This window comes from Mirounga angustirostris, unplaced genomic scaffold (assembly GCF_029215605.1).
Source record: "Mirounga angustirostris isolate CCGP_5_RB_7025 unplaced genomic scaffold, mMirAng1.0.hap1 SCAF_7, whole genome shotgun sequence".
Classification (NCBI taxonomy): domain Eukaryota; kingdom Metazoa; phylum Chordata; class Mammalia; order Carnivora; family Phocidae; genus Mirounga; species Mirounga angustirostris.
In genome coordinates, this window is record NW_026991715.1 from 30,570,255 (window position 1) to 30,595,848 (window position 25,594).

Here is a 25,594-nt window from a genome sequence, read left to right on the forward strand (position 1 = left end):
TATTTTATTTAAATTCAATTAGACTTTATATAGTACATCATTCGTTTCAGATGTAGAGTTCAATAATTCATCATTGCATATAATACCCAGTGCTCATCACATCATGTGCCCTTCTTAATGCCCATCACCCAGTTACCCCATCCCCCACCCACTCCCCCTCCAGCAACACTCAGTTTATTTCTTATAGTTAAGGGTCTCTCATGGTTTTTCTCCTGCCTTGATGACTTCCATTCAGTGTTCCCTCCCTTCCATTATGATCCTCTGTGCTGTTTCTTATATTCCACATATGAGTGAAACCATATGATAATTGTCTTTCTCTGATTGACTTATTTCACTGAATCTTGAAGGATAAATTAGAGTTACTCAGTTCAACAGGTGGGGAAAGAGCATTCCTTGTTGGGAAATAAACAAAAGCAAGGAGAAACAAAACCCTGCTATACACACATAAGGGGAGCTATTCAAGTAGAGGTAGAGGGTGGCAGAAGACATGAATCTGGAGAAGGAACAGGAGCTGGGGCATGGCAGGTTTTGTATTCCCTGATAAGGAGCTTGGACTTTCTCCCATGGGCAGTGGGCAGCCGTGGACACTTTTTAAAGTGGGAGAATGGCATGGTTTGGTTTGCACCTTGGTGGGATCCTTCTGGCCCTGTGTGAAGGACAGCCTCAGTGTTGGGGAGTATTATGGCCTGGAGGTAGGATCATGGTTGGAGCTGGTCAAGTGCAGGTGTAAGGATGCAGGGATGAAATGGATTGGGGAAACATTTCAGTTTTAATACCAATGGGATTTAAGGGACAGAGAGAAAATGAGTCTATGTGGCATGTTTGGGACATCAAACACTGGAAGGAACTTCTCTAAATACTTAGTGGGATTATGAATGATTTTTTCCTTTTTATGCACAAATCCATTGTCTACGTTAATTGTGTATTACCAATATAATCAGAAAAAAATGTTGAGGGCGCCTGGGTGGTTCCAGTCATGATCTCAGTGTCATGAGTTCGAGCCCCACGTTGGGCTCTGTGCTCAGCGTGGAGTTTGCTTGGGATTCTCTCTCTCCCTCTGTTCCTCCCCCAGCACGCGAGTGCCCCCTCTCTCTCAAATAAACAAACAAACATAAATAAAATCCTTAGGGGAAAAAAAAAGAAAAAAAGTTTGAATGCGTTATGGTGTTTAAACAAGTCCCTAAACCTCAGTGTTGAAAAGGGGTCTGGGGTATCCAGGCTTGGTTCTAATCTTGGCTAGGGTTGCAAGCTTCTGTACTTGATAGCTCATGGCTTTGTTTCTTTGTTTAATATCAAATTAGAAGAAGATCCAAAAAGTTCAGAGCAAACATGACCTATGTATCTTATTTGTACTAACTGTATATTGTGGAAACATTTCAGAGAAACACGAATTTCGAATTGGCATCACCAGATAACATAGCCTTCCAGAGGATTATATCATAACTCACCTGATTATGGATTCAGAATAGTAAATGTTCATGAGGCTCGTTTTGAAGAGTAATTATAGCACAGTGTATGTATAGAAGTAATTTTTAAAAATTTGCTTGTGATTGCTGAAAATGCTATTAATTAAGAGGGGCTAATAACTAGATGGTGAAGTAGCAATTAAAAAAACTGCAGAGCCCTGTTAATTACAAAACAAAAACTAAAAACCAAGTCAGGCAAATTAGTACTTATGACTTCTTCGTGTGGAGGCTCATACTTCATTCTTTTCACTTTGGTGCCTCTGTCCCTTGTGTTCCCACGCCTGGGCCGTGCTGCTCTTTGCTTCCCCTGAGGTTCCCTATCCCCCTCTCAGGATTGGCTCTCAGGTACCTCCAGGGTGGTTTTCCTGATATTCCCAGGGAGCTCCACTGTCTCACGCCTGGGACCCCACTACATTTTCTTCTTGGGGCCCAACAGCCCTGAGCAAGTGCTCTCTGTAGTTTTGACAGTTTCATCCTTAACACATCAACTTCGGTCATTTGTATATTCCAGCTCAGGGCATGCCGCATGACAGGAATTAATAAATGCTGTATAAAATGACTTAATACATATAAAATTTTATTTATAGGAACTTGAGGAGCAAGAAAGGGCTAGTGTGTGGCTACCAGGGAATTGACCTAGGAGCCGCAATGGGTGGGGGGGGACTCTTGGCTCTTGAGATAGTCTTAGAGCCAAAGCTGACTATTATGGGCTCATTATCTTGTGCACAGACATCTGTGGTGACTTTCTAAAAGTCCCAGAAGACATGGGAAAAAGATGAGTAAGTGATTGCATTTAAATAAGTTCAAATCTAATCAGGAAAATCAGATTCCAGTTTTTTGCTTGAAACTGATTTATCCAGTGAATGACTGAATAACACTCAGAAGTAGGACCTATATCTATTTTGCAAATATGAAAAAAGAAGACCAAGGCTTTGATGTTATTCCATTTATCTCCACAGATGTTGCTGTCACCTCTGATGATTCCCAGGACCTCCAACCCCAACCTATATTCGAAGGAGCTGATTTACATATTCAGCTGCCAGGTGTCATCTACTCTGGTAAGTTTCGCAGACACTTCAAACTCTGCATGCCCCAAACTGGACATATGGGTCTTCCATGTAACAAGCAAAACTGATCTTCTGCTTTCTGTTTCAGGAAGTAGAATCCCCATCCACTCAGCTTCCTGAGCTAGAAACCCTGGGTTCATCTTTGTCTTTGACAATCAGTTACCAAGATCTATGGATTATGATCCAAAGTATCTCTGTATCTGCCTCCCATATTCATAGCCCCATATCCATTGTCATGATCTTCATTCAAGTCCTTGTAATTTAGTGTCTGGACTTCTGAACTAGCTTCCTGATTGGTTTGTTTACTGGTAGTTCTTTCTGCCAGAATGCCAGCCCATCATCCCCTTGGCTAAAATGCTATAAGATAAAATCCCAGCATTTTTATTATCATACTTCAACACCCTTCACTAACATACCCATTCTATAAGCCCACTCTCCTCTAGCTACACCTGTCCACCAAGTAGACACTAGGCCTTCCATGCCTCTGCACACGCTCATTCCTCTGCCTTTATGCTTTTCTTTCTCATCTCCATTTGCCAAACTTCTCATCCTCCAAGAACCACTTCAAAATACCATCTCTTCTGGGAAGCCTTGTCTCACATTACCAGGCCATTCGTTGCACTCTCTGTGTGTGTTCTCACAACATTCTGCTCCTATTCTACCACACTGTGATTATCCCTTAACTACTCCAGTCTGTCCTTTTGCATTGAGAACAGAGTCTGGGTCTTATCCACACCTGTAGTCCTAGAACCTAGTATAGTGCCTGGCACACAGAAGGAAGACAGCCCTTTGTTGATAAATCACTTAACCACTCTCATTTGTTTACTCATCTGTAAAATGGGAATAACAATCTCTTGTTAAATCTCAACTTAGATGCTCTGTAGAAAAATACAAATTCGAAGGGATACATGCACCCTGATGTTTATAGCAGTGTTACCAACAATAGTGGAGAGAGCCCAAATGTCTATCAACTTTGAATGGATAAAGAAGATGTGGTATATATGGATACATATATTCCACATAGTAATATTCTATCATATATATATATGTATATATACACAAACACACACACACATATGCCACATCTTGGAATATATATATTGGAATATACTGGATGGATATATAAAATATATAATGGAATATTACCCAGCCATCAAAAAGAATGAAATTGTGCCATTTGCAAGATATGGATGGAGCTAGAGTATAGTATATTATGCTAAGCGAAATAAGTTAGAGAAAGACAAATACCATATGATTTCACTCATATGTGGAATTTAAGAATGAAAACAGATGAACATATGGGAAGGGGGAAAAGAAAAAAAGGAGAGAGGGAAACAAACCATAAGAGACTCTTAGTGATAGAGAACAAACTGAGGGTTGCTGGAGGGAGGTGGGTGGGGGATGGGCTAGATGGGTGGTGGGCATTAAGGAGGGCACTTGTGATGAGCATTGGGTGTTGTATGTAAGTGCTGAATGACTGAATTCTACTCCAGAAACCAATATTGTACTCTACATTCACTAACTGAAATTTAAATAAAATAAAGAAAATGCTCTGTAGAAAGGAGAAGCAGAAAGGGCTTCATTAAGGGGTTATAAGCACCTGGCTTTGTAATTGAGGAAGATGAGTAGCAGAGCAGTGCAGTTCCTCAGCCTGAGTCATTCAGCAGTTCCTGTTAGAGCCCTGGGTCTCTTCACTCAATGCCTTGCCTTTCTACCTTTCTGGTCTGTACCTGTCAAGGCCCCCAACCTAGCATTGCCCTTAAGATCTTCTTTTATGACGTCATATCACCTGTTGACAGATGCCATGCCCTGGGGAGAATGTGACCACAAGTCTCCCAGGTGATTTGGTTCCCTTGAGTAATATCCGAAAACCTGACTGTTCTGAGAACACACCTCAAGTATTTGTTTTAGGTGAAGAAAAGCCCTAAGTCTATGTTTAAAGTCTGGTTTCTGAATTTGTAATCTTAGAGGAATTATCACTTAGGGAAATAAACTCTTGCTCCTAATTTTGTCAGCCAGATTAAAACGTTTTTCCTTTTCCTGCACATTTCCTAGAGCTCATCTCCATGTTTATGTTAAAATATCCATTTTAAGTATATAAAACATCAAGTTTCTGATATTTTGGGTGAATTCTCTGGAGTATGAACTTTTAGCAAAATTAATAATCACCAGAGAAGAGAAATTGTTATCAGATAGATTCTTGGGCCACTGTTTTCAAAGACTGTGGAGGAGAAGCTGGAGAGAGCTATTAACTCAACAGGCAAAGCCCCGGTCTTCCTCATGCAAAAGGCCAACAGCTTCATGCTGCCGTTCCCAAGAATGCAAACATGAGCTCTGAACCCCGGCTTTCAAGCGATTGTATTATTAGTAAATGTGGAATGTGTTGTATTTCCAGGATGTGTGTGTGTGTGTGTGAGAGAGAGAGAGAGAGAGAGAGAAAGAGAGAGAAGAGAGAGAAGAATGTTTAGCATTTCACTGTGGCCCTTCTTAATTTTCAAAGTGTTGACCCATCAGTAATTAACAAGCCTGCTCTGAAGCCCAAAAAACCAGGCCATTGTTATTAACTTCACACTGTAGGTATGAGGGATAAAGTGATCATAATAATATGTAAGATAATTTTGCTGCCAAGCATTTGGGGAGCTTTTCTGTTTGAGAATTGATAGTATTGAGAAAATTTTAGCCTCAGTCATTCTTACAGCCCTATAATTTTAGGACTAGGTGTACAACTTGAGCTTTCTTAATTTTCCTGAGTCTGATGCCATCGTGCTCCACCTGTGACCAGAGCCTGTCAGCCCCCCAACTCCTCCAGATGTCTTGGGGGCAGCAAAGGAGTACAGGTGCTAGAATACCACTTGGTCTGTTTGACTGGTAGTTGATGGAAAAGTGCATTTCCTCCATGTGCTCAGGTAGCACATGTTTTGAAAGGAAGCCTGTGCTAGGATTTCAAAGAGTATTTATTGCAGAGTTTCCGAACCCTACACTGTGTTTGAGTACATAACACTTACGGTAGCTACTAATCACATAGGTTATAAATGGGAAAGAAGGAGAGACACTTAATTTATCAGTGCCAAATGAGGTTTCTGAATGATAGAGATTCTTTTTTTTTTCCACTTTGCAATCAAATGCAGTTCTCTCTTCTTGATTGGTATTAAATGGAACTTTGCCTTGGATCCAGGAGCTGCAGTGGCATTTGCCAGCTTCTTATAATTCACGGGCTTGAAGGGCAGTAGAATATACCACCTCCATTGTGCAGCTTTGGCAAAAAGATTATTTTGAGCTGAAGACAATTAAGAAGAAGCAGATACAAGAAAACCCTCTGCGTTCCCTCTATTTGACCAGAAGCGGGACCTACATTTATAAAGGGTTTCCCCTCTCTTCTCTGTACCAAGAAAGGCAGAAGTTCATCCCAGGAGTCAGCTCTAGACCCTCATCAGCCCAGAGACAGCCCCAGAAGAATCTACATAACACAGCTTGCTGAAACTAGCCCTCCTCTGCCATTCGTGCCCCTTTCTATTTACCTTCCCTGCATTTAATGCCCCTAGAAGCTCAAAGTCCTTTTCCTTTGCTTTGTTACTTCTCTCTCTCTCTCTTTTTTTAAGATTTTATTTATTAATTTGAGACACAGAGATACAGAGAGAGAGAGAGCACAAGCAGGGGGAGAGGCAGAAGGAGAGGGAGAAGCAGGCTCCCCGCTGAGCCGGGAGCCGGATATGGGGCTCGATCCCAGGACGCTGGGATCCTGACCTGAGCCAAAGGCAGACGCTTAACTATCTGAGCCACCCAGGTGCCTGTTACTTCTCTAAAAGTGTCTTCTTTTGTTAAGATCCTGTCTAAGCCCAGCTCCTACCGATCCCTTTGAACGACTCCTCTCTGACTTCTCTCATCTGTTTGTGGGATGCACATGTTAGTACAACTTGTATTTGTTCTTCTCTTGTCAATCTGACTTTTGTCAGTGTCATTTACAGGGCTCCAGCTGTGCAACCTCAGAGGGTAGAGGCTGCTTAACGGAGAAATAAAAGAACCATGACTTTTACCATTATACAGACTAAAAACCAACACTAAAATAATCCAAATGCTGGGGGGGGGGAAGCCTTTTTAAAAAAATTAAAAATGACCTGAATGTGGCTTTTGGCTGTTTTTATTTATTTATTTATTTATTTATTTATTTATTTATTTATTTAATTTTTTTTATTATGTTAGTCACCATACAGTACATCATTAGTTTTTGATGTAGTGTTCCATGATTCATTGTTTGCGTATAACACCCAGTGCTCCATGCAGTACGTGCCCTCCTTAATACCCATCACCGGGCTAACCCATCCCCCCACCCCCCTCCCCTCTAGAACCCTCAGTTTGTTTCTTGGAGTCCATAGTCTCTCATGGTGGCTGTTTCTTTTTAAAACTTATGGCTTAAGTATGTCTATCTGGGGTTTGATAAGCAAATGCATAGTCACGTGCACTGGCTACCACTTTCCTTCTGCTTAATTACATGAAGTTCCCTTAGTTGATCCCAGCCAGGGGTCTTGGACTATGCAAATGGAATCAAATCTTGGTGACTGACTGGAAGGAGCAGAGGGATGTTGCTGTCAAGAAGGTGAGAGAATTTCTTCCTTATGCGAAAAGCAATTCCAGATGGATGAAAGAGTTAAATACCCAAAAGTGAAATTGTAGCAACCCTAGGAAAAAACACAGATGCATTTTTCTAATAATCTGGGTAGGGAGACCTTTCTCAGACTGACAGGAGACTGAGAAAGCCCCAACCGAAAGACTGACAAATAAGAGCATGTAAACTTTGAACAACATCACTCTTCAGAAAAACATACCCTCAGAGATACAAAAAGACAACAAGCTGAAAAATAGTTGCAACACACAACCTAGAGAAAAGAACTGATTTCTTCTTCATAAAAATAATTTTTACAAACTAAAAATCAAATGAGGAATGAACCAAGAGAAAACAGAAAAAGACAGGAAAAAACAATTCATGGAAAAGAAACACTAGTGAACAATAAACTAAATTTGTCTATTGTTTAATTTTACTCAAAAAACTCAAAGTCAAGGAGTACTGAGTGACCATTTCTCACCTGTAAATCCCACAATGAAGAAGTGTGAGAACCCTCACTGGGGGCCAGGGAATGTGGGGAAGACATTCTCATAGGCCGTTGGTGACATTTATAATTTTGGACTGTCCTCTGGGAGGACCATTGTCCATCTGTAGCACAATTTTAAATGTCTGTGTGTTCTGGGACCCAACAATTCCACTTTAAGGAGTGCAAGGCTATTCAGTGCAGCGGTCATTAAAATAAAAGCTGTAAGTAAGCTAGAGGTCCATCCATAAGGGAATGGTACATGAATTACAGTATATCTGTTCTGTGGAGCACTTCTCTAGCTCTTGGGGAGAAAGGGGTGGACTTGGAGATGCTGATATGGAGAGACTGCTCTGCAGATTTTATTATTAAGTGAAAAAAGCAAGCTGGGAACTGGGAGTATGTCTTAGTACACTTAAGGCAAAAAGCGAATGAATACATATATATTTGCATATACATATCAACGTATGCCTATGTATGAACAAAAGATTTATGCCCAGATATAAAAGAAATTTTTAATAAGTCTGAGTCTGGGAATCGAGACTGGGGCAAGGGAGAGAGTTAAGGAAGGGGAGACTTACTTCTCATTGTATACTGTTGGGTGCTATCTGAAAGTTTTTTAAAGATTTATTTATTTATTTTAGAGAACAAGAGAGAGCGCGAGCTGGGGAGGGGCAGAGGGAGGGGGAGAAAATCCCAAACAGACTCCCCACTGAGCAGGGAACCTGACATGGTGCTCGATCCCAGGACCCCAGGATCGTGACCCAAGCCGAAACCAAGAGTTGAACACTCAACAGGGCGCCCCTGAATTATTTTTTACATCATACATTCCTTTGATAAAAATTTGAGAATAAAATGGGTGATTTCTCTTTTTGTCCCTTGTTCCTGTGTGCCACTCACTGTAAAGGGAACCTCAAGGAGAAACCAACTCTTGACTGTTCCAGGCCGAGCTGCTACATCTGACAAGGAACTTTCCTTTTCTTTCTTCTTCTTCTTCTTTTTTTTTTTTTTTTTTGGTTTCAGATTTTTACTTAAACTCTAGATATTTAACATATAGTGTAGTATTGGTTTCAGAAGTAGAATTCAGTGATTCATCACTTACATAGAACCCCAGTGTTCATCATAGCACGTGCCCTCAACCAGTTTGGGACACAGCAGCAAGGCAGGACGGTGCTATCATGGTTTGGTTCTGATCCTCATTGTGGCTTAATTCAGTGGAAATAGATTAAGCCTATCTGGGGCATGTTGCTGAAGCCATTTGGAAAACAAAACTGTGATCTTTGTCCTCTTATCATTGATTTTTAATTTTAGCTCCTTCTTGTTCATTGTTAGGAAATGACAGAAACCAGCCTTCACCTTTCTGGCCTGATAGCCCTGCAGGCCATCCACTCACAGTCTTGAGGCTCCCACCAACCAAGCTCCACCACTTAGTCTTTTAACCCTAATGTGCAACTTCCAAGGGCCTCCTGAGTGTCTTTTTCATATCCCTTCAACAAAAATGGTGAAAGCTCCACTGGCAGCTGGCCGTGAAGCTGCGTGGGTCCCCACTGCCTGGTCCACCTACTGGCTGGGCTGGGCTGGTCTGGTTGGTGGATGGATGTGAGCTCACAAACCTCCTCACCCAGCCAGTCCTACAAGGCCATCTGCAGAATATCAAGGGTTTCAGTGATTTGTCTTCTGATTCTGCTCAGGGCTGCCAACTGGTGGGTATTGATAAGAATCAGCCTCTCAAAAAATAAGGATCTCTCCTTCTCCCTTGTAAATGGATGGTCACCTGTCCCTGGGAGGAGTGGGTTCTGTTTTGGAGAGAGTGACTGAAGGTGACACTGTGGAAACCAAGTCAGGGTGGATATTACCAAGTAGCCAGTGAAGGATAACAGAATATGCCACCCCAAAAAATGACGGTAGGAGTTTAGAGCATGGCAACCCAAAATATGCCCTTTTGGTATATTGCTTATTTTGAGCTTTAGGCACTTGAAAAACAGCAAATGAAGGGAGAGGGTTTCTCTGTATGCCCCTTCTATGCCTGAAAATAGATTCTCCAAAAGGAATGTGATTGCCATAAATGCCCTCCATGGGAGCCTCATCCACCCAGAAAGATAGACTCATCACAGGAGAGGCCCCCACATCCAGACAAACTCTGTCACAAACTATCATACTTCCCATCTCTTCTTCTAAGGACCCATTCATCTTTCCTAAAAATCATTTACTCTCCTCTGAGAGGTGTACTTCCTCCTACCCTTTCCCTACCAGGATGGTATTTAATTCTGAATTCTAAGCTACCTCTGAGAGTTACTCATTTTCCCCTGGGTGTCTCCCTTGTACACATGAGATATACATGCTGCTAAACTTTTGTTTTCCCCTTGTTAATCTGTCTTTTATTACGAAGTTCTCAGCTATGAAGTCAGAAGGGTGGAGGGAAAATGATTTTTCCTCCCCTACAAAGGCCTATCTGTCTCCTTGGCCAGGGCTGGATATCCTTCATCACGTGGCCCTTCCGCAGTCCCTGGGGCCCACCCTCTCACCTTATACTGGGCCACAGGAGTTGTTCCATGGTGGGGACGCAGTGAATTGTTAGAGATTGAGTTTTATTGATCAGAATGTCATGAATATTATTTTAAGTGAAAAAAATCTGAACAAACAGCAGCTGAACTTCTTCTTTTAAAACTTTTTAGCAGCGTGTTCCCAAAATATAGCTGCCATAAATCCTGTGACCCTTGGGCATGAGGGGAGGGTAGCAGCTAGAAAGGAGACTCTCTGCTTGCACCCAGTTGAGAACAAACAACACAAACTCTCATACTTTCCATTTTTTCCCTGAAAGCTCATGTGTTTCCTAAAAGTCCTCTTTTTCCTTAGAAACCCTTTTCTCCCCTCCTTCGCCTTACTAAATTGGTGTATAAATTCCTGTCTTAACTATTCAGGGAGCCACTTCTTTTCTGCACTTCTACATGCATATGAATAAACTATATCTTTTCTCCTATTAATCTGTCTTTTGTTAGTTAATTCACAGGCCCTGACCTGTACAACCTAACACAGTAGAGGAAAAGTTTTATTCCCAACACAGGACACTAAAAATTTCCAGGAAATGTTATTTATAAAGTGTTGACATTACATGGGGGCAATGCCAAAGTTACAATATTCAGTAAGAAAACCAGGATTCCAAATTGTTTATACAGTCTTGTCACCATTGCACAAAACAAATCTATGCAGAGAAAAACATCAGTGGCTCTCATATCAGGTAATGGGTCATAAAACAAAGTCTTAGGAATGAAATTGTGGAGGAATGGGTAGAAGAACGGGCAGAGAGGACACTGGAGTGGGACAGAAGGTCCAGAAGTGGAAACATGTGTATTTGGGAATTGGTATGTGATCGGGGTGGCATCACAGATCACTGGGCAAAAGTCCAATTCCTGAACAGATGATGGGAAACTAGCTCACCGTGTGGAGAAAGGCAAAAATGTGATGCAAACTCACCCTACACACAAAAACAAACTCCAGTTGGACTCAAGACCTAAATGTGAATGGTGGACCCATGAAAGTAATAGAAGAAAAAAGAGATGCAATGTAGGAGAATGTCCTTGTGACCTTGGTGGGGAAGGGTTTTTTAATAAGACTAAATACACAAATCATTTCAAAAATAAGTGTTTCTCTTCAAAACAGGGTGTCATAGACAAATGTAACAGATGAGTGATAGCCTGGGAGAAAATGTTTGCAATGTCTGAAATAGACAAGGGCCTAATATTTAGAATAGATGAGGAACTCCTGAAAGAAAATTTAAAAATACTCCGAACAGAAATCCTGTTAAAAAATGGGTGAAGGAATGACAGGAAGAGGCAGTTCACAGAAGGGAGAGACCCACATGGCTACACAATATAGGAAAAAAAAGACTCAGCCTCCTTAGCAGGTAGAGAGATGCAAATTAAAATAACTATATTTTTCATACCAGCAAACATGAGAAGGCAGGATAATACCTAGAAGTATTGGCAAAGCACAGCCCCCAGGGGCAGGCCTTCTGGGGGGCAGGCAGCCAGGCCGAGTGAAATTAATCGTGGGTGTTCCTTCCTGGGCTTGTAATATGAGCGCTTAAACAGGACTGCAGGCGGGTACAGGGATATGTTTTGCAGCATCATTGGTGGCGACAAGTTAGAGCAATGTAGGTGCCCATCACTCTGGGAATGAGAAAGTGAAAGGCTGCAGATGGACAGAACGCAGTACTGGGCAGCAGACAGAAGCAATGAAGGAGGCTCACATAGAGTGACATGGAGAGACCATAAAAGAACATGGTGTCGAGTGAAAGAGTACGAAAGGTCATAATTTTGTACCACAATCGCTTTTATGTAACTTACAAACACTCAGTAGTATATTTTTCCATTGGAATCTAAGCTCGAAGAGGACAGAGATTATAGGGTTTTGATGGTCTCTAAATGTTCCCAACCTTTAGAACTTTGCACATGATAGGTGCAAAAGAAATAGTTCTTGAATGAATACCACATATGTTCATAATTAACATAAATATATGAAATACATTATATATGAATACATTAAATACACTGAAGTGGGGGCTTTCTTGGGGGTGGGGGAGCACGGGAATGAGGATAAAGTATGATGGGAAATGAAAATATGATGATAACGTCTCACCATCTGAGTCATAGTTTTATTCAAATTTTTTGTACCTGGCTATAGGGGAGCATTAGGAGAAAACATACCAAAATATGAATTATTCTTAGATGGTGGGAATTAAGGCTGACATTTTGGTTCCTGCTACTTTTCTATATTTTCTAAAAATTCTATAATCAGTGTGTTTTATTTTCATTATTCCCAAACCCAACCCTTGAAAATGTCTTTGAGAGGGGCAGTGCCCCAATACCGAGTTTCCCCCATTGCTTCTGTCAGCAACCTCCCACTTCCCCCAAACACCACGCATACACACACTTACAGAACTGCAATATCGCTGGCTCAGCTTGTGCCTTGGTCAATAGGGAGCATCAGTAATCTCTCCCTTTTCTTCCAGACTGACCTCCTAGTTTTAGGGCTGTGTTTGGCTTCCCAGAATAGCTGACCTCTGGCCTTCTCTCCTGCCCTGCTCTGAGGGTTTGTTTGGATTCCTGGTCTCAGTCTTTCCCAGTTCATCTCAGCTTGGTGCTCTACCTCACTGTATTGGGTTGAACGGTGTCTCCCCAAATTAACATCGTCCCTGGAACCGGGCCTTGTTTGGAAAGAGGGTGTTGCAAGTATAAGTAGTTAAGATGAAGTCCTATTGGAGTAGAGTGGGCCCTTAATCTAAAATGACTGATCCTCAGAAGAATGTCCTCCAAAGAATAGGATAAGAGGCAGAAACACACAGATGATCACTATTTGACAACAGAGGCAGAGATATAAGTGATGTGTCTACAAGCCAAGGGTCTCCAGGGAAACTAGAAAGAGGAAAGGAAGGATCTTACCCTAGAGCCTTCTGAGAAAGCAGAGCCCTGGTAACATCTTGATTTGGGACTTCTGGCCTCCAGCACTGTGAGAGCATACGTTCTGTGTGTTAAGTCATCATGTTTGTGATACTTCATTACAGGAGTGCCAAGGCTAATCTATCCCACTATACTCAACCAGGGCTTCACCAGGAGGATTTTCAGTGCCCAGAAAAGCCTCGCCTGTCCCCAGTCTCCTCCTGCTCTGGTATTCTCAACACCAAAACCTCGGAGGAAGAGGTCGACTTCATACCTTTATTGATGCTAAAATGAGCTCCAGTTGAAAAAAAAAAAAAAAGATGAGATAGGATTTAGTCATTTTCCTCTAATGAAATGTTTGTTTACTTGGTCACTGCGGCCAGCAGAGAAAGATACCCTCAGAATCTGGAAGATGCACTGGAAAAGATTAAAATCCAGTGGGATTCTTTCTATTCTGGGGATATCACTGCTCAACCCACTTTGCAGTACGTCTGAGCGAGCAATGAACAGTTTGGCCAGGGCCACACCCTTCTCTACTTGCCGGGACCAGGGTTCATCACTGGAATCCTCACTACTCTCCCGCCCCTCTGCTATTCCACAGGGCTTCCTCAGCGGAGGAGAGAAGGAGCTGGCTCTTTTCTGCCTCCTCCTCTGTGTCTCTCCGCTGCTGGAGCTCCACCGGGCAGCACTGAGAGGCCCCAGAGACCGAAGAAGCAGGGTCCCCACAGCTCCCAGACAAGCAAGCTGTCCTGGAAATAGCCGGGAGCTGGGCCCCTTTTTTGACCGTGCGACCGCTCCAGCTGTGCTGAGCCACCTGCAGGTAGAGCTCTGCTGGTTCTTCTGCACTGGGGTGCCGCTCACCTCTCTCCTGGGAGGACCCCTCTTCCTATAGCCGCTGTCCAACTCCTTCACGTCTTGTCCCCTCCAGTCCACTTTCTCCCGCCGGTGCAGTGGATATTTCCAGACTGCACACGGGAGTCACTCACTCATCTACTGAGACCTTCTGAGGGCTCTTCATTTACTCGGAAATGAAGTCCAGCTTTTTCTGTGGGAAGGCCCTGGCCGAGGTGGCATGCTTCGGTGCCCTTATCCCCTGCACCCCTGCCTGCCACTCCCTGTGCTGTGGCGCTCCTCACAGTTCTTTACACGCGCCTCTTTCCCCTGTCTGCGCTGAATATTTCATGTGCACTTTTTATGCCTAGAACCATCCTTCCCATTCCCTGCTGGCTCCTTATCTCTCCCGTACCCTCAGGTTTCATTTGAACATTGTCTCCTTGGAGAAATCTTTTTTGTTTTTTAAGATTTTATTTACTTATTTGAGAGACACGCGAGTGTGCGTGTGCAGGGGGAGGAGGAGGGAGGGGGAGAGGGAGAAGCAGGCTCCCCACCGAGCAGGGAGCCAGACTCAGGGCTCCATCCCAGGACCCTGAGATCATGACCTGAGCCGAAGGCAGTCACTTAACCGGCTGAGCCACCCAGGTGCCCTTCCTTAGAGAAATCTTTAAAACACATAGAACACACAAACACACGCACATACACGTAGGGTCAGCTGTCCCACTAAGTCAACTTTTTAAAACCACTATTTTACTGCTTAGCACTCAGCATGGTTTGTAAAACCCCATTTATTTGCATGATTGTTTGAATAATTCCTGTCCCCTCTCCTGGACAATCAGGTCCTCAGGGCGGGAACCTTGTTTAATCTTGTTCATCATTTCATCCCAGCACCAGCCTAGAGCCCTGCTCATACTAGAGGCTTAATGAGTGTTTGTTGCAAGGATGCCAGATTTTCAGATAGCTCTGTAAGTAGGGTCCACCCAGTTGTGATATTCTCTGGGTCTCCAGACCATACTCCCATCCTGTCCCCCTGACACATATTTTCCACATTTAATCTGTGAGTTTGCTGCTAGTAAAGTACATACCTGCATGTTGATGGGGTGTGCAGCGTCCTTGATTAATGATACCCTATGATGATTAATTTATATAGCATTGTAACTTTTTTTTCAGAGAAAAGTCCTTCATTTCCATCATTTCCATTTGAGGTAATTTGTGCTGCTACTCATTGACTGATATTCTCTAGAACTATCTCCAATGTCTCCATATCTCTGATACTTCACACTGATAGTTGCACTTGTAGAGGAAATGATTTCTCCCCCGTTTTTTTGTGCGTAGTGATGAATCTTTTCCATGGAGATATTTTTCAAAAAATAGTCTCTGTATTTGTCAGGAACTCTGCCTGCCCAGTTCCTTCCTCCTCTGCTCCTCTGTCTTTCCTGCCCGCACCATTTCTTTTCACAGCAGTGTTTTAGCAACACTCCAGACTTAAGCATTCTCAGTGGTCTGCGCCTTTCCAACTGGAACTATTCCCTTGGCCTTTTTTTTTTTTTTTAACCGTGGAGCTCGCATGTACAGCCTATAGTTTTTCTAATTCTAGAAAGATCTTCAAGGGGTGGGGACAGGGGGTAGGGAAGCCTAGCAGAAATCAGGAAGACTGAGTAGAGGAGGTGCTGAAACTTAAGTTGTGTTCATTGGAGGGAACATTGTGGTGTTGAAAATCTAGCGGGCTCATTCCCACATGAGCTCTCTGGGGGAGAATTATGTACTTATTCTGGGTCAAGTTCTCTGTCAAGAGTTTCATATTCTTCATCTAATCAGGGTGCTGGTGAGGATTAGATTAGATGAGGAATATAAAATTAGATGAAGAATATAATCCTCACCAGCTCCCTGTGAGGACATTGTCATTAATTCACTCACTGACTCATTTATTTCTTTACTGAGCTAATATTCACTGTGTACCTAATATGTGCCAGGACTTTCTGGAGGTTCATTGGGATGAGGCATCTGAACAAGTAGGTGAATTTTGTTTTCATTATAGAGATTAGGGTAAGAGCCAGTGTTTGGGTAGGGATAACAGGCATTCCATTGTGGACATGTTACAATTCTAACACCCCAGTTTTCCAAATAAGAAAACTAATTTCCAGTAGATGCTCAAGATTGCACGGTTGCCAGGAGATGGGACTGGAAGCCACGTCAGTCTGCAGAGCCAAGCTCTTGGCTCTCCATTCTACAGCCTTGAGGAAATGCAGCACGGCTGCGCTGGGCACTCACTGGAGCCTGTCTCCTGCCCTTGTCCTCGTCTAGCAAATGGCCTCCTTTATCCCACCTGAATTCCTGTCACCCAATATACACTGTCTTTCTGTATTTTAGAGGCTCATATTCTTGGCATAAACCCTAGAAGAAGACAATCACATAACTTTAGGCATCAGTTGTGACCCAATGAAAATTGTCATTAAAGGGTATGTTAATTAGCTCATTTCCTATTTTGACTCATTAGTGAATGCCCTCGTGAAATGCCCTCTGGATGCTTAGGTAGGAAAATAGAAAAAGATGGAGCTAGCATGGGCAGAGGTAATGTCTATCCCTTTTCCTGAGGTAGGCCAGTCCCTGGATCTTGCTCTCAGACATGGAAGCCAGTGATTCTGGCCTCAGTGTGGACCTGTTGACTGGTATATATGCTCTCACTGCACCATACCTGCCCATGCTCAGGTTGGGGGCATCCCACGGTAGCTCATCCCCTGACATCTGATCCTTCTCTGCTTATGTTCTGTCTCATCAGATGCTCAAGCAGAGGGCTTGGGGCACACAGTCAGATCCCTGAAGGTATACTGGGGATTGATAGATAAGTGAGTGCTTTGAGGAGTTTTCTGCCAGGTTCTCTTAAGGAAAAAAACAAAACCAAAACAAAACAAAAAAACCCCCGACAACTTGCTTTTAAGACCTGCAGACTTCGCAGCTTAAAAAATATTTTCCCGATGGTAAAAGAAACAATTTTCAAGTCATTTCTTGCATGTTAAGTAGGCATTTGTTTATACTACCAGCCAGGCTTTCAAACTTCAAGGAAATGTATTTTCCCCGGGTGTTGGTCTATAAAATTTGAAAATCCTAAAAATATTCAAAGCATGAGAAACAGGTGCAAAACACAGATTCTACTGGATGCTGGGAGCAACACGCTTATTCAACCTTCCAATACTGCCTCAGGCCCAGGGTGGGCCTTTACTCAAGCTTTTTGGCTCCCTAGCTCCCTGGCTCCATATGGCCTGAGTTCCTATGTGCTTTGAGCTCTCCCTACCACAATACAAAGACACTCCTTCTTCTCCCCTCCTCTTTCCTCTTGCATTTTGATAAGTTTGCAAGCAGATTACAAACTGCCATCTCAACATCTTTACCTTCCACAATGGGATCTCAGTAGAGATCATAGCAGGTGGCAAATTGGTCTGATTTATCACTATTTGCATTTTTAATCTGTGGTATTTTAGGCCCAGAGAGGTTTTTCTTTTTTTTTTTTTTATGGGTCTTAAAATGGCAACACAAACATTGATACATAATTCATTATCTCTTTTTTCATAATACCTGTGAATACAGTGAAGTCATCAACACTTTAAGCAAGATGAAGCTACAGCTTTAGCTTTCTTGCCCCCTACTCTTCTCTCTGGTTTATTAGAATCAATTGCACAATCAGCAGCCTCCATGCTGATATTGTGTCAACACGAAAAGTCTTCTTAGTTGTAGATTTGTTGTTATTTGTTATTATTCCGATGACCAAGTGTTCAGTAACTAAGGTAAAGTGTTTCTTGGGCTTCCATAACTCCTTGACTTGGGAACAGGGGGTACTTTTAAATTTAAGCAAAAGGTGAGAGAGCAAGAGGGATACCTCCAGTCCCTGCTCTGTTTTCTCTTTCCTTCCAAATCCCTAAATCTCACTCCACGATTTTCCGATTTTCTGTTGTCCTTTCCTTCTCCACCTCTTCCTGCTCCCACTCGGTATTGCTGCTAGCGTAACTCTGAGTTAGAAGAAAGATTAACACCTGTAATCCTTTTGGAACAACAGCTCTGTAGATAAGCAACACACATAGACAGGATGCCCTAGAGTCTGGCAAGATACCAGCAAAATAAGGGGATCCTCAGCAGTTTTATCAGAAGGCTGATCAGTGGAGAAAACCAGACTAATTCAAGAGAAATGTAAAGACCTTATTGTGTTCCTGGTGGCAGAGACTGTAACTCAACCTTAATTTTTCTATATACAGAGAGAGCCTCCATCAGGATGAAACACCTCTGAATAGCCCACCCCATGCTGATACTCCCTTTCTCTGCCTCTATCTCCTCCTCTATAGATAAGCCAGTTAACCAAAATGTCACTTGTGGGTGGTGCCCTCCAGGAGTTTAGTGGCCACTGGCACCATACAATGCAGCATATGATTGGTCTTCTGTTATTTAATGTGTGTTCTTTTGATCCCCGTAACCGCCTCGTAACCTTCTATAGAGCTTTCCCATCTCACTGTGTCTATCAAATAGCTCTATTAGATTCTTATGTGTAGGAAGAGTTTAAATCATAGATAAACATAATCACTTGCTTCCTCAGTTGGAAGGATTATGCTTTCAGGATTTCCTTCATTCCCTTCATCAAGAACTTATGGAATGCTTACTAGATTACTGAGCACCAGTCAAGGCATTAAGAAGGTCTCACTGGCCACACTGAGTTTTCCTATCTTTTTAGACCCCCAAAATGAGAGAGGCATAAGAAAAATCCTTGAAGAGATGCATAATTTCCAAACCAAAAATACTGGCTTGCTAGCAGGCATCTGACTTTAGCCATAATTTACTGGAGACCTGGACATTGGCTGTACATCTTGTTAATGACTAGACTGTATTCTGGTGATAAATTACAGTGACTCAAAAACAGTAGACTAGACCACTGAATCTAGGTTTCCCTGCATGAGCTTTTCTAGTCGGGAGCAGCCGTTCCCAGAGCGAGTGTCTTAGAGGATCTGGAGGATGACATATGACACCTCCAGTCAGGACTGGATACCTTTTTTATACAGCTGATGTCACTGGGTCATCCACATACACGTGGCTACAGTCAGCCGTGCCTAGTCCCTTTAAAGCAGGACAGACTTAAAGAGTGCATTTTAGAACACACACTTGCTCTTTATTCTTTTCTTACAAATTGACTTGTCTTTGGCTAAGCTGATCTCTTCTCTGAGAAGATTTATAATATCAGGAATGCACATACAAGGATAGTTGAATAAGTAATAAAGTTCTAAAGGAACGCTTGTGTTAATTTATAATGTGCCACTTGTCGACAATGTGAAAGACGTTATTTCAAACAAAGGTAACTAGCGGGATGTTAATAGCCAGCAAATGTATTTATGTTAGCTCTTATTTTGAGTAAGGCATTGCAATTGTAGAACACATTTGTCATCATGTTAGTAGTGCTCTTAATTGTTTCTAATTTTCTAATTTTCATAATTTACTTTTTAAATCAAAATATCATGCTTTCCACAAACTTCCAGTTTTAGATATTATACATACTAAAATATGCCAGACTTGTGATTTTAGTAAAGGAAACAAGTGGCTCAGATGTAATTCCAAATGTTAGTCTAGCATTGTTTTATTTATTGTGCAATTAACCAGAAAACAATCCAATTTTTTTTTCCTGAAATTTCTCCCCCCTGCCCCCCCTCCCCCCCCCCCGCCTTGGGCCAGAAATATCTAAATTAATTGGATTAGCCATTTATTTACATGGCCTGTGAAGATTCAGTCTGAGACTGAGGGAAGAAGCACAGCTCCACCCACCTTCCTTGGGACTTCATTGACCTTCTTGCTGGTTGATGGAGTTTCTTGCACAGAAACAAGGAAAGAACAGGCAATAGCTACATTCCTTGGGACCTCTTTGGGTAATCCCCTCATCTATACCCATCAATTTTTTTTTAGATGAGGCTATGAACAATGCAGGATTAAGGAAGTTTTTCCACTTCAGTAGATGCGTCCAAGATGGGGGAACAGATGGCTTAAAATTAGTTATTTATAAGATTCTTCATCTATTCACAGTCTGCAGTGCCCCACAGCTTTTTGTGAGCCTGGCTCTTCAGTCTGTGGCTGTGGGTGATACATTCCTTTAGAGAGGCTTCCATGGTCTCATGCATGCACACCTAAATTGTCTCCCCTTTGGTCCCAGTGCCTCACACTCCAAATCCTCTAATTCAGCTAACCTACCAGTGAAGTAAATTTCTACGACTCTAGCTTTCATCATTTTAGCCCCCTAATCACAAATTTCAGTGGAGCATCCAAAGTGTTCAGCCTGACACACAGAACCCTCTGACATCTGACCCCAAGCCATCTCTGCAGCATTCTTCCTGTGTGCCCCTAAAGGAAGTCTTTGTTCTAGGCCCATGCAGCTTCTTGGCAGTCCCCTGCCTGCTCTGGGCCATTCTGGACTTCACTTTCACTTGCCTCCTCCAAATGCCCACCTCTCTCTTCCCACTGATCCAGTTCCTCCTGCTCAGCAAGGCCCAGCCCCATTCTGTTTCCTTCTTTGAGTTCTGAACACCATGGTCCATGGGGCCTCCTTTGGCTGAATTGGTACCCATCTTTGGCCACCTAATTGTGTCCCATACAGGGGCAGCTCTTGCAGGGACATCTTGTTTGGACAATGAACTTTTCTCCTGCAGTTAACATCATTTCCCAGTTCCATTGTTGGCCTTGCATGTGACACCTTTTTAAATGCTCCACAGCATCACAGGCTCTGACTGAATAGTAGGTTAGAAATGCTGAGCCTGTTGTAGTTTCTACTCTTCCAGGTGTACCTTCCGCAGTGGGGTATTCAATACCTTCATCATTCAGATAAAGACTAATGAACCTTGAGAAGCCCAGTGCATGAACAGTTTTCCCAGAATAGCTAAGAGCTGGCTCTGGGCTCTGAGTGCCTAGATTAGAACAGTGGTTTCGCTACTTACTAGCTACATGATATCTCTTTACCTCTGTGCCCTCATCAAAAATGAGGATAATAATGGTACCCATATTAATGGTTGTTTTTAGACACCTCCCTCAAAGAGAAGTGTCCGTTGACCGTAAAAGCGCAGGATCACTCCACTATTGACTAGTGGACTTTGGAGATGGGTCTCCGTTTCCCGGGCTAGTGTGGTCATTTAGGTATTCTCAGGGGGCTGGATTACAGGATTTTGCACTGGGCCCATCTACTGAGGTAAGAAGCCCAACTACACAGAGACAGTTTTATTTTCATTTCCACATACCTTTCCCTCAGCCCCTCGACAGAACAATAGTAATAGCTTGCTAAACTGAGAAAGACTGCAGGCAAGACTTTCTAGCATTGGATAGGAGACTGAACCTAGGATCTACACAGTCCAGGAGGGGATCAAGAGCTGGACAAGACAAATCAAAGCCATTCAGGTGAGACAATCAAGAAGTGCCAGACCTGGTCTAGGAAACCTCCACAGGTGTCCTAGACACTCCTGAGCTCCCTGGGGCAGAGCAATATCATCCTGCCTGTGTGCTGCTTGTCTTTTGCTATGTAGACTTGTGCTTAAGTCACCTCTTGTTCGCATTTAGGTGGTTTCAGATATTTCATCTCATGGGCTGCTTTTCCTTGAGGCCTACATCTGGCAAGGTTGAGGACATCCCCTTCTTCCCCGTGGGCCAGAGAGACCCCAAGGCCCTCACCCGGGGTTAGACCGGAAGACAACCCATTTGACTAGTGGACACACCTGGAAGAGCCCTCTGGGCAATCTGTCTGCAGAGTGGTGAGTGGGAGAGTTACCTTGAATTCAGTCTCAATGTTGGCTAGTCTGGCCAATTCGTTGCTTAGCTCCAGCGCGGTGAGGACAGGGTCTTCACTGGACAGAGACAGGTAGGCAGCGCTTGCCAGTCCCTTGTAGGCATTCATGCGGGAGCGCGAGTGGCTGAACGAGTCCTTCCGCTGCTTCTCGGTGCACTCGTTGCACTTGCAGAAGTAGTCGTGCGGCCGCTCGATGCGGGCGCCCTTGAGCAGGAGGATGTGCACGATCTCGTACTCCTGGCAGTGCGCCGCCAGGATGATGGGCGTGACGTCGTGGGAGAAGCGCGTGCCGTCCTCGTCGTAGGCATAGAAGTCATCGTCGCGCAGCTCCTGCTCCAGCGGGCTGAGGGTCAGGCGCTGGCCCTGGGCGAAGGCCGGGTGGTTGAGGATGGCCTCCACGATGCGCACGTAGCCCTTGCTGATGGCCAGCAGCAGCGCATCCCCCACCCGCGCCAGGTTGTCCTTCTTGAGCAGCAGCTCCGTGACCTCCAGGTGCTCGTTGCCCACGGCCAGCTGCAGCGCGTTTTGCCCCATGTAGTCCACGCAGTTGAAGTTGAGGGTCTTGGACTCCTCCAGCATTTTCCTGACCACGGGGATGTTGCCATACTCGGCCGAGTCCAGGAAGCGCTCCTCCTCGGGTGTCAGGCTGGTGCCCTTCTCGTTGAACATGTAGGCAGGACCCCGGATGGCCTGGCGGCGGCCCTTTTCCCGCAGTGTCGTGTGCCGGCGCTGCATGTTTCTGAAGGTGCTGCTCCCCAACCTGTCGGGGTACAAGGCAGAGATGCTTGGTTACTCTCCCAGGGGCCTGCAAGGTCCGCAGGGGCAGAGCAAACCCAAATTGTCGAGATGAAAAAGAATCTCACGATTGGGATCTTATGAGAAATTATGAAATCTTATTAGAAATCATTCTCCTGTCACTGAGATGAAGATGGGTTGGCTAACCTGAACTATTCCTATTCATATAAAGGAATGTGGATTCGGTTATCCAGCATCTGTACACCTTGGGTGGAGGAATGGTGGCAGACTGAAATGTGGGTTCAGGGGGAGCATAATGGGAGATAGAGAGGGTGTGGGCTAGGAATGTGGTCGAAACAGGACAAGGACTGTGAATTTTCTTTCCATTTGTGCAAAGTTCAGCACATCACTTAACTTCCCTGGGCTTTGATACCTTGCTTCTCTGTGAATTTACCTGTACAACGTGGATAATTTTTTGTGTGGGGATAGGGTCCATCAGGGGAATAAGTAGGTGACCTGTATTAGAAAACTGTGTTGGTGGGCACCTGCGTGGCTCAGTTGGTTAAGCGACTGCCTTCGGCTCAGGGCATGATCCTGGAGTCCCTGGATCGAGTCCCGCATCGGGCTCCCTGCTCGGCAGGGAGTCTGCTTCGTCCTCTGACCCTATCCCCTCTCATGTGTTCTCTCTCTCTCAAATAAATAAATAAATAAATAAAAAATCTTTAAGAAAACTGTGTTGGTTTTATTCTGTACCCTCCTGCCTGTTGGCATGCCCAGTTCCCCCAGGGCTCTGCTGTAGACCTGGCCACCTCGGATACTTCTGCCTTTGCTTTGGGTGCATTGCCCCCTTGAACTCCCTCACTGTGATAACCCTCCTGCCACACGCAGGCATAGCCACACGCCTCTACTTCCATATTTGGTGCTGTCCAGGTGGCTATCCTATATGGGGACTGTGCTTGCCACATTGCCACTTACTAATGGCCACTGAAGTGCCTCCCCTGAGGAAATTCAGCCCTAGCTTCCTCAGATCAAACCTGGATTTTTGTATAGATGGAAGAACAGGTCAGTTTAGATGCTGGGTTAATTTTTCCCTTGCTCTTTGCTGTTGTGGCAGAGTGTAGAGGTTAATACTAATACTACTGGTAATAATGGTTAAACATTTATTAAGCACCTATTCTCTGCACTATACTAAGAAGTTAATAATTTCACATATATTACTTGTGCAATTATGGCATTGATCCTATTACAGGTGATACTGTCCTTATTCCAGGGTATGATGCTGACACAAGTAGGACTGAGAGACAGGCTTTGAAGTCAGAGGGCTTAGAGTAGGAGTCCAGCCTCCCACCTTTGAACAACTTGGTAACTTTGGGCAAATGACCTAGTCTTTAGTTTGCCAGGGTTTTAAAAAGGTCAGACTAGAGAAAAATAAAAGGTATTGTGTCATTTGAGCCTGAGTCAGACACCCCATCCTCAGCTAGCAGTGAGACTTTGAATGGATCCCTGGCACAGGATGCTTTCACTATAATATAGAGTCTGGACCACATGATCCCTAATTGTCTACAAACTTGAATAGCTGATTCTCCAACTGGCACTACCCATACTTTCTATTCTTGTTTTTTCTAGTCTACCCCTACTCACATTATTCAGATAATATTAGAACGGCATACATTTCAGTAAGACAGTATGTATTCTAAAGTGTAAGTACTTGGGGATTTATTTTGAACTATTTTCTGTGTTTCCAATAGTCTTTTTGTTATTGTTCATGTCTCCATACATTAAGAATACTCATTATTTTACTTAAGCCATTTATTAAAAAAAAAAAAAAGTAATCCTAGAAGAAGACCTTTAAACTAAATCTAGTGTTTTGAGATTTAAAAAAGTGGCAATCTTGTGATTTTTAAAATTTTGGGCTCCATTTGGTTTTCTGCTTGTTCTACTTTTTGACCTGCTCAAACCCTTTTACTGTTAGCTCCTTTAGGGTGTCCTATCTGGCATAAGGCACAAGACTTGGAGGTCAGAGCTTATGCTCTAATCTTGCCTAGGGCTGAGTCACACACTTTTTGGGGGAAGCTGCTAAACTATTCAGTGGAGTAGCTTCTTCATCTGCAAAAAATTAAAAGGAATAATTATGGGTAACTCCATCAAAAAGTAAGCATGGGTGATAAATCGTAATAGAGAGCTCTGCGTTCCTTTAGGAAGAGATCTGAACTGCCATCCACTTTTCCTAAAGTGCATTTGGATAAAAGATTTCTGGGGAAAAGGTTCTCAGTATTCACGCTCACGAGCTTCTCTGAGCCCATTTCTCTCAACAAACCCATCATTCCAGGGAGAGAGGCTGCTTGTTGATGCCAAAGCAGACTGTAGATTGGGAGTCCTCTAGAGACCTCTGTAGGAGACAGGGACTTACAAATAGGGTGCAGGCATTTATTATTACAGGTTTTTCGGAGGGAAGGAAGAGACTGAGTTGAAAGCTAAGCAGTCACCTCATTTGTATCCCCAAAGAGCCTTGTTTCAGAGGATGTTATGAAGTCAGTTTTAAGGTCTGTCATCTGGGTACACACACACAAGTGGGAATTGAGCCCATAGAAGAGTAATAGTCTTTCTGATGGAATGTGTGTCCTGTGATGAGGCTTATACTGCTCTCAGGAGCACGTCTCTGGATTTAGCCATTACAACTCAACTTGAGAAAAGGTAGTTTCCACTCAGGAGCATCTGAGTGGTGTGTCAGAGATGAGATCGCAGCTGTCCTAGAAGGAGCAAGGGCTTCAGCTTGATTCCATGTCACTTTTCCATTAGAGGTCTGCTCAAGAGGGAGAATAGGTCAGACTCCAAGGTCAAGGGTATACAACTAATACACGCAACAAGCCATGGAGAGATTAATTCAAAGGAAATATAATAACTACTGAACCAAGTCAGAGCAGAGAAACATTTCACAAGGAACACGTAAGTACCCAATCTAAATTCACAGTCCGTATGAATATCATAGACACTGCAGCTTAAAAACTTAAGGGATGTTAAAACATTTCTTGATAATTTCCCTCAATCAGACAAACAATGAACAAACATAAAAACAAGGTGTTAGCATTCTTATTTTTTAAGTGAAGCAGAAAGACTAAACCTTAGGGCAAATAATTTCTGCATAAGAGTAGAGTGTCATATAAATCTTGATGTT

At 43.4% G+C, this 25,594-nt stretch overlaps 1 protein-coding gene across 1 annotated transcript in view; it reads right to left on the reverse strand.

The window, feature by feature from the left end:
- The window catches only part of TRPC7 (transient receptor potential cation channel subfamily C member 7), a 139,239-nt gene extending 116,728 nt beyond the window's left edge, over nt 1-22,511 (reverse strand). Inside the window, exon 1 of the mRNA XM_045889344.2 lies at nt 21,667-22,511. Within this exon, the coding sequence (XP_045745300.2) occupies nt 21,667-22,419 (753 nt within the window). The 5' untranslated portion in view covers nt 22,420-22,511. The remainder of the gene's footprint in view (nt 1-21,666) is intronic.
- Between the last annotated feature and the right edge of the window lie 3,083 nt (nt 22,512-25,594).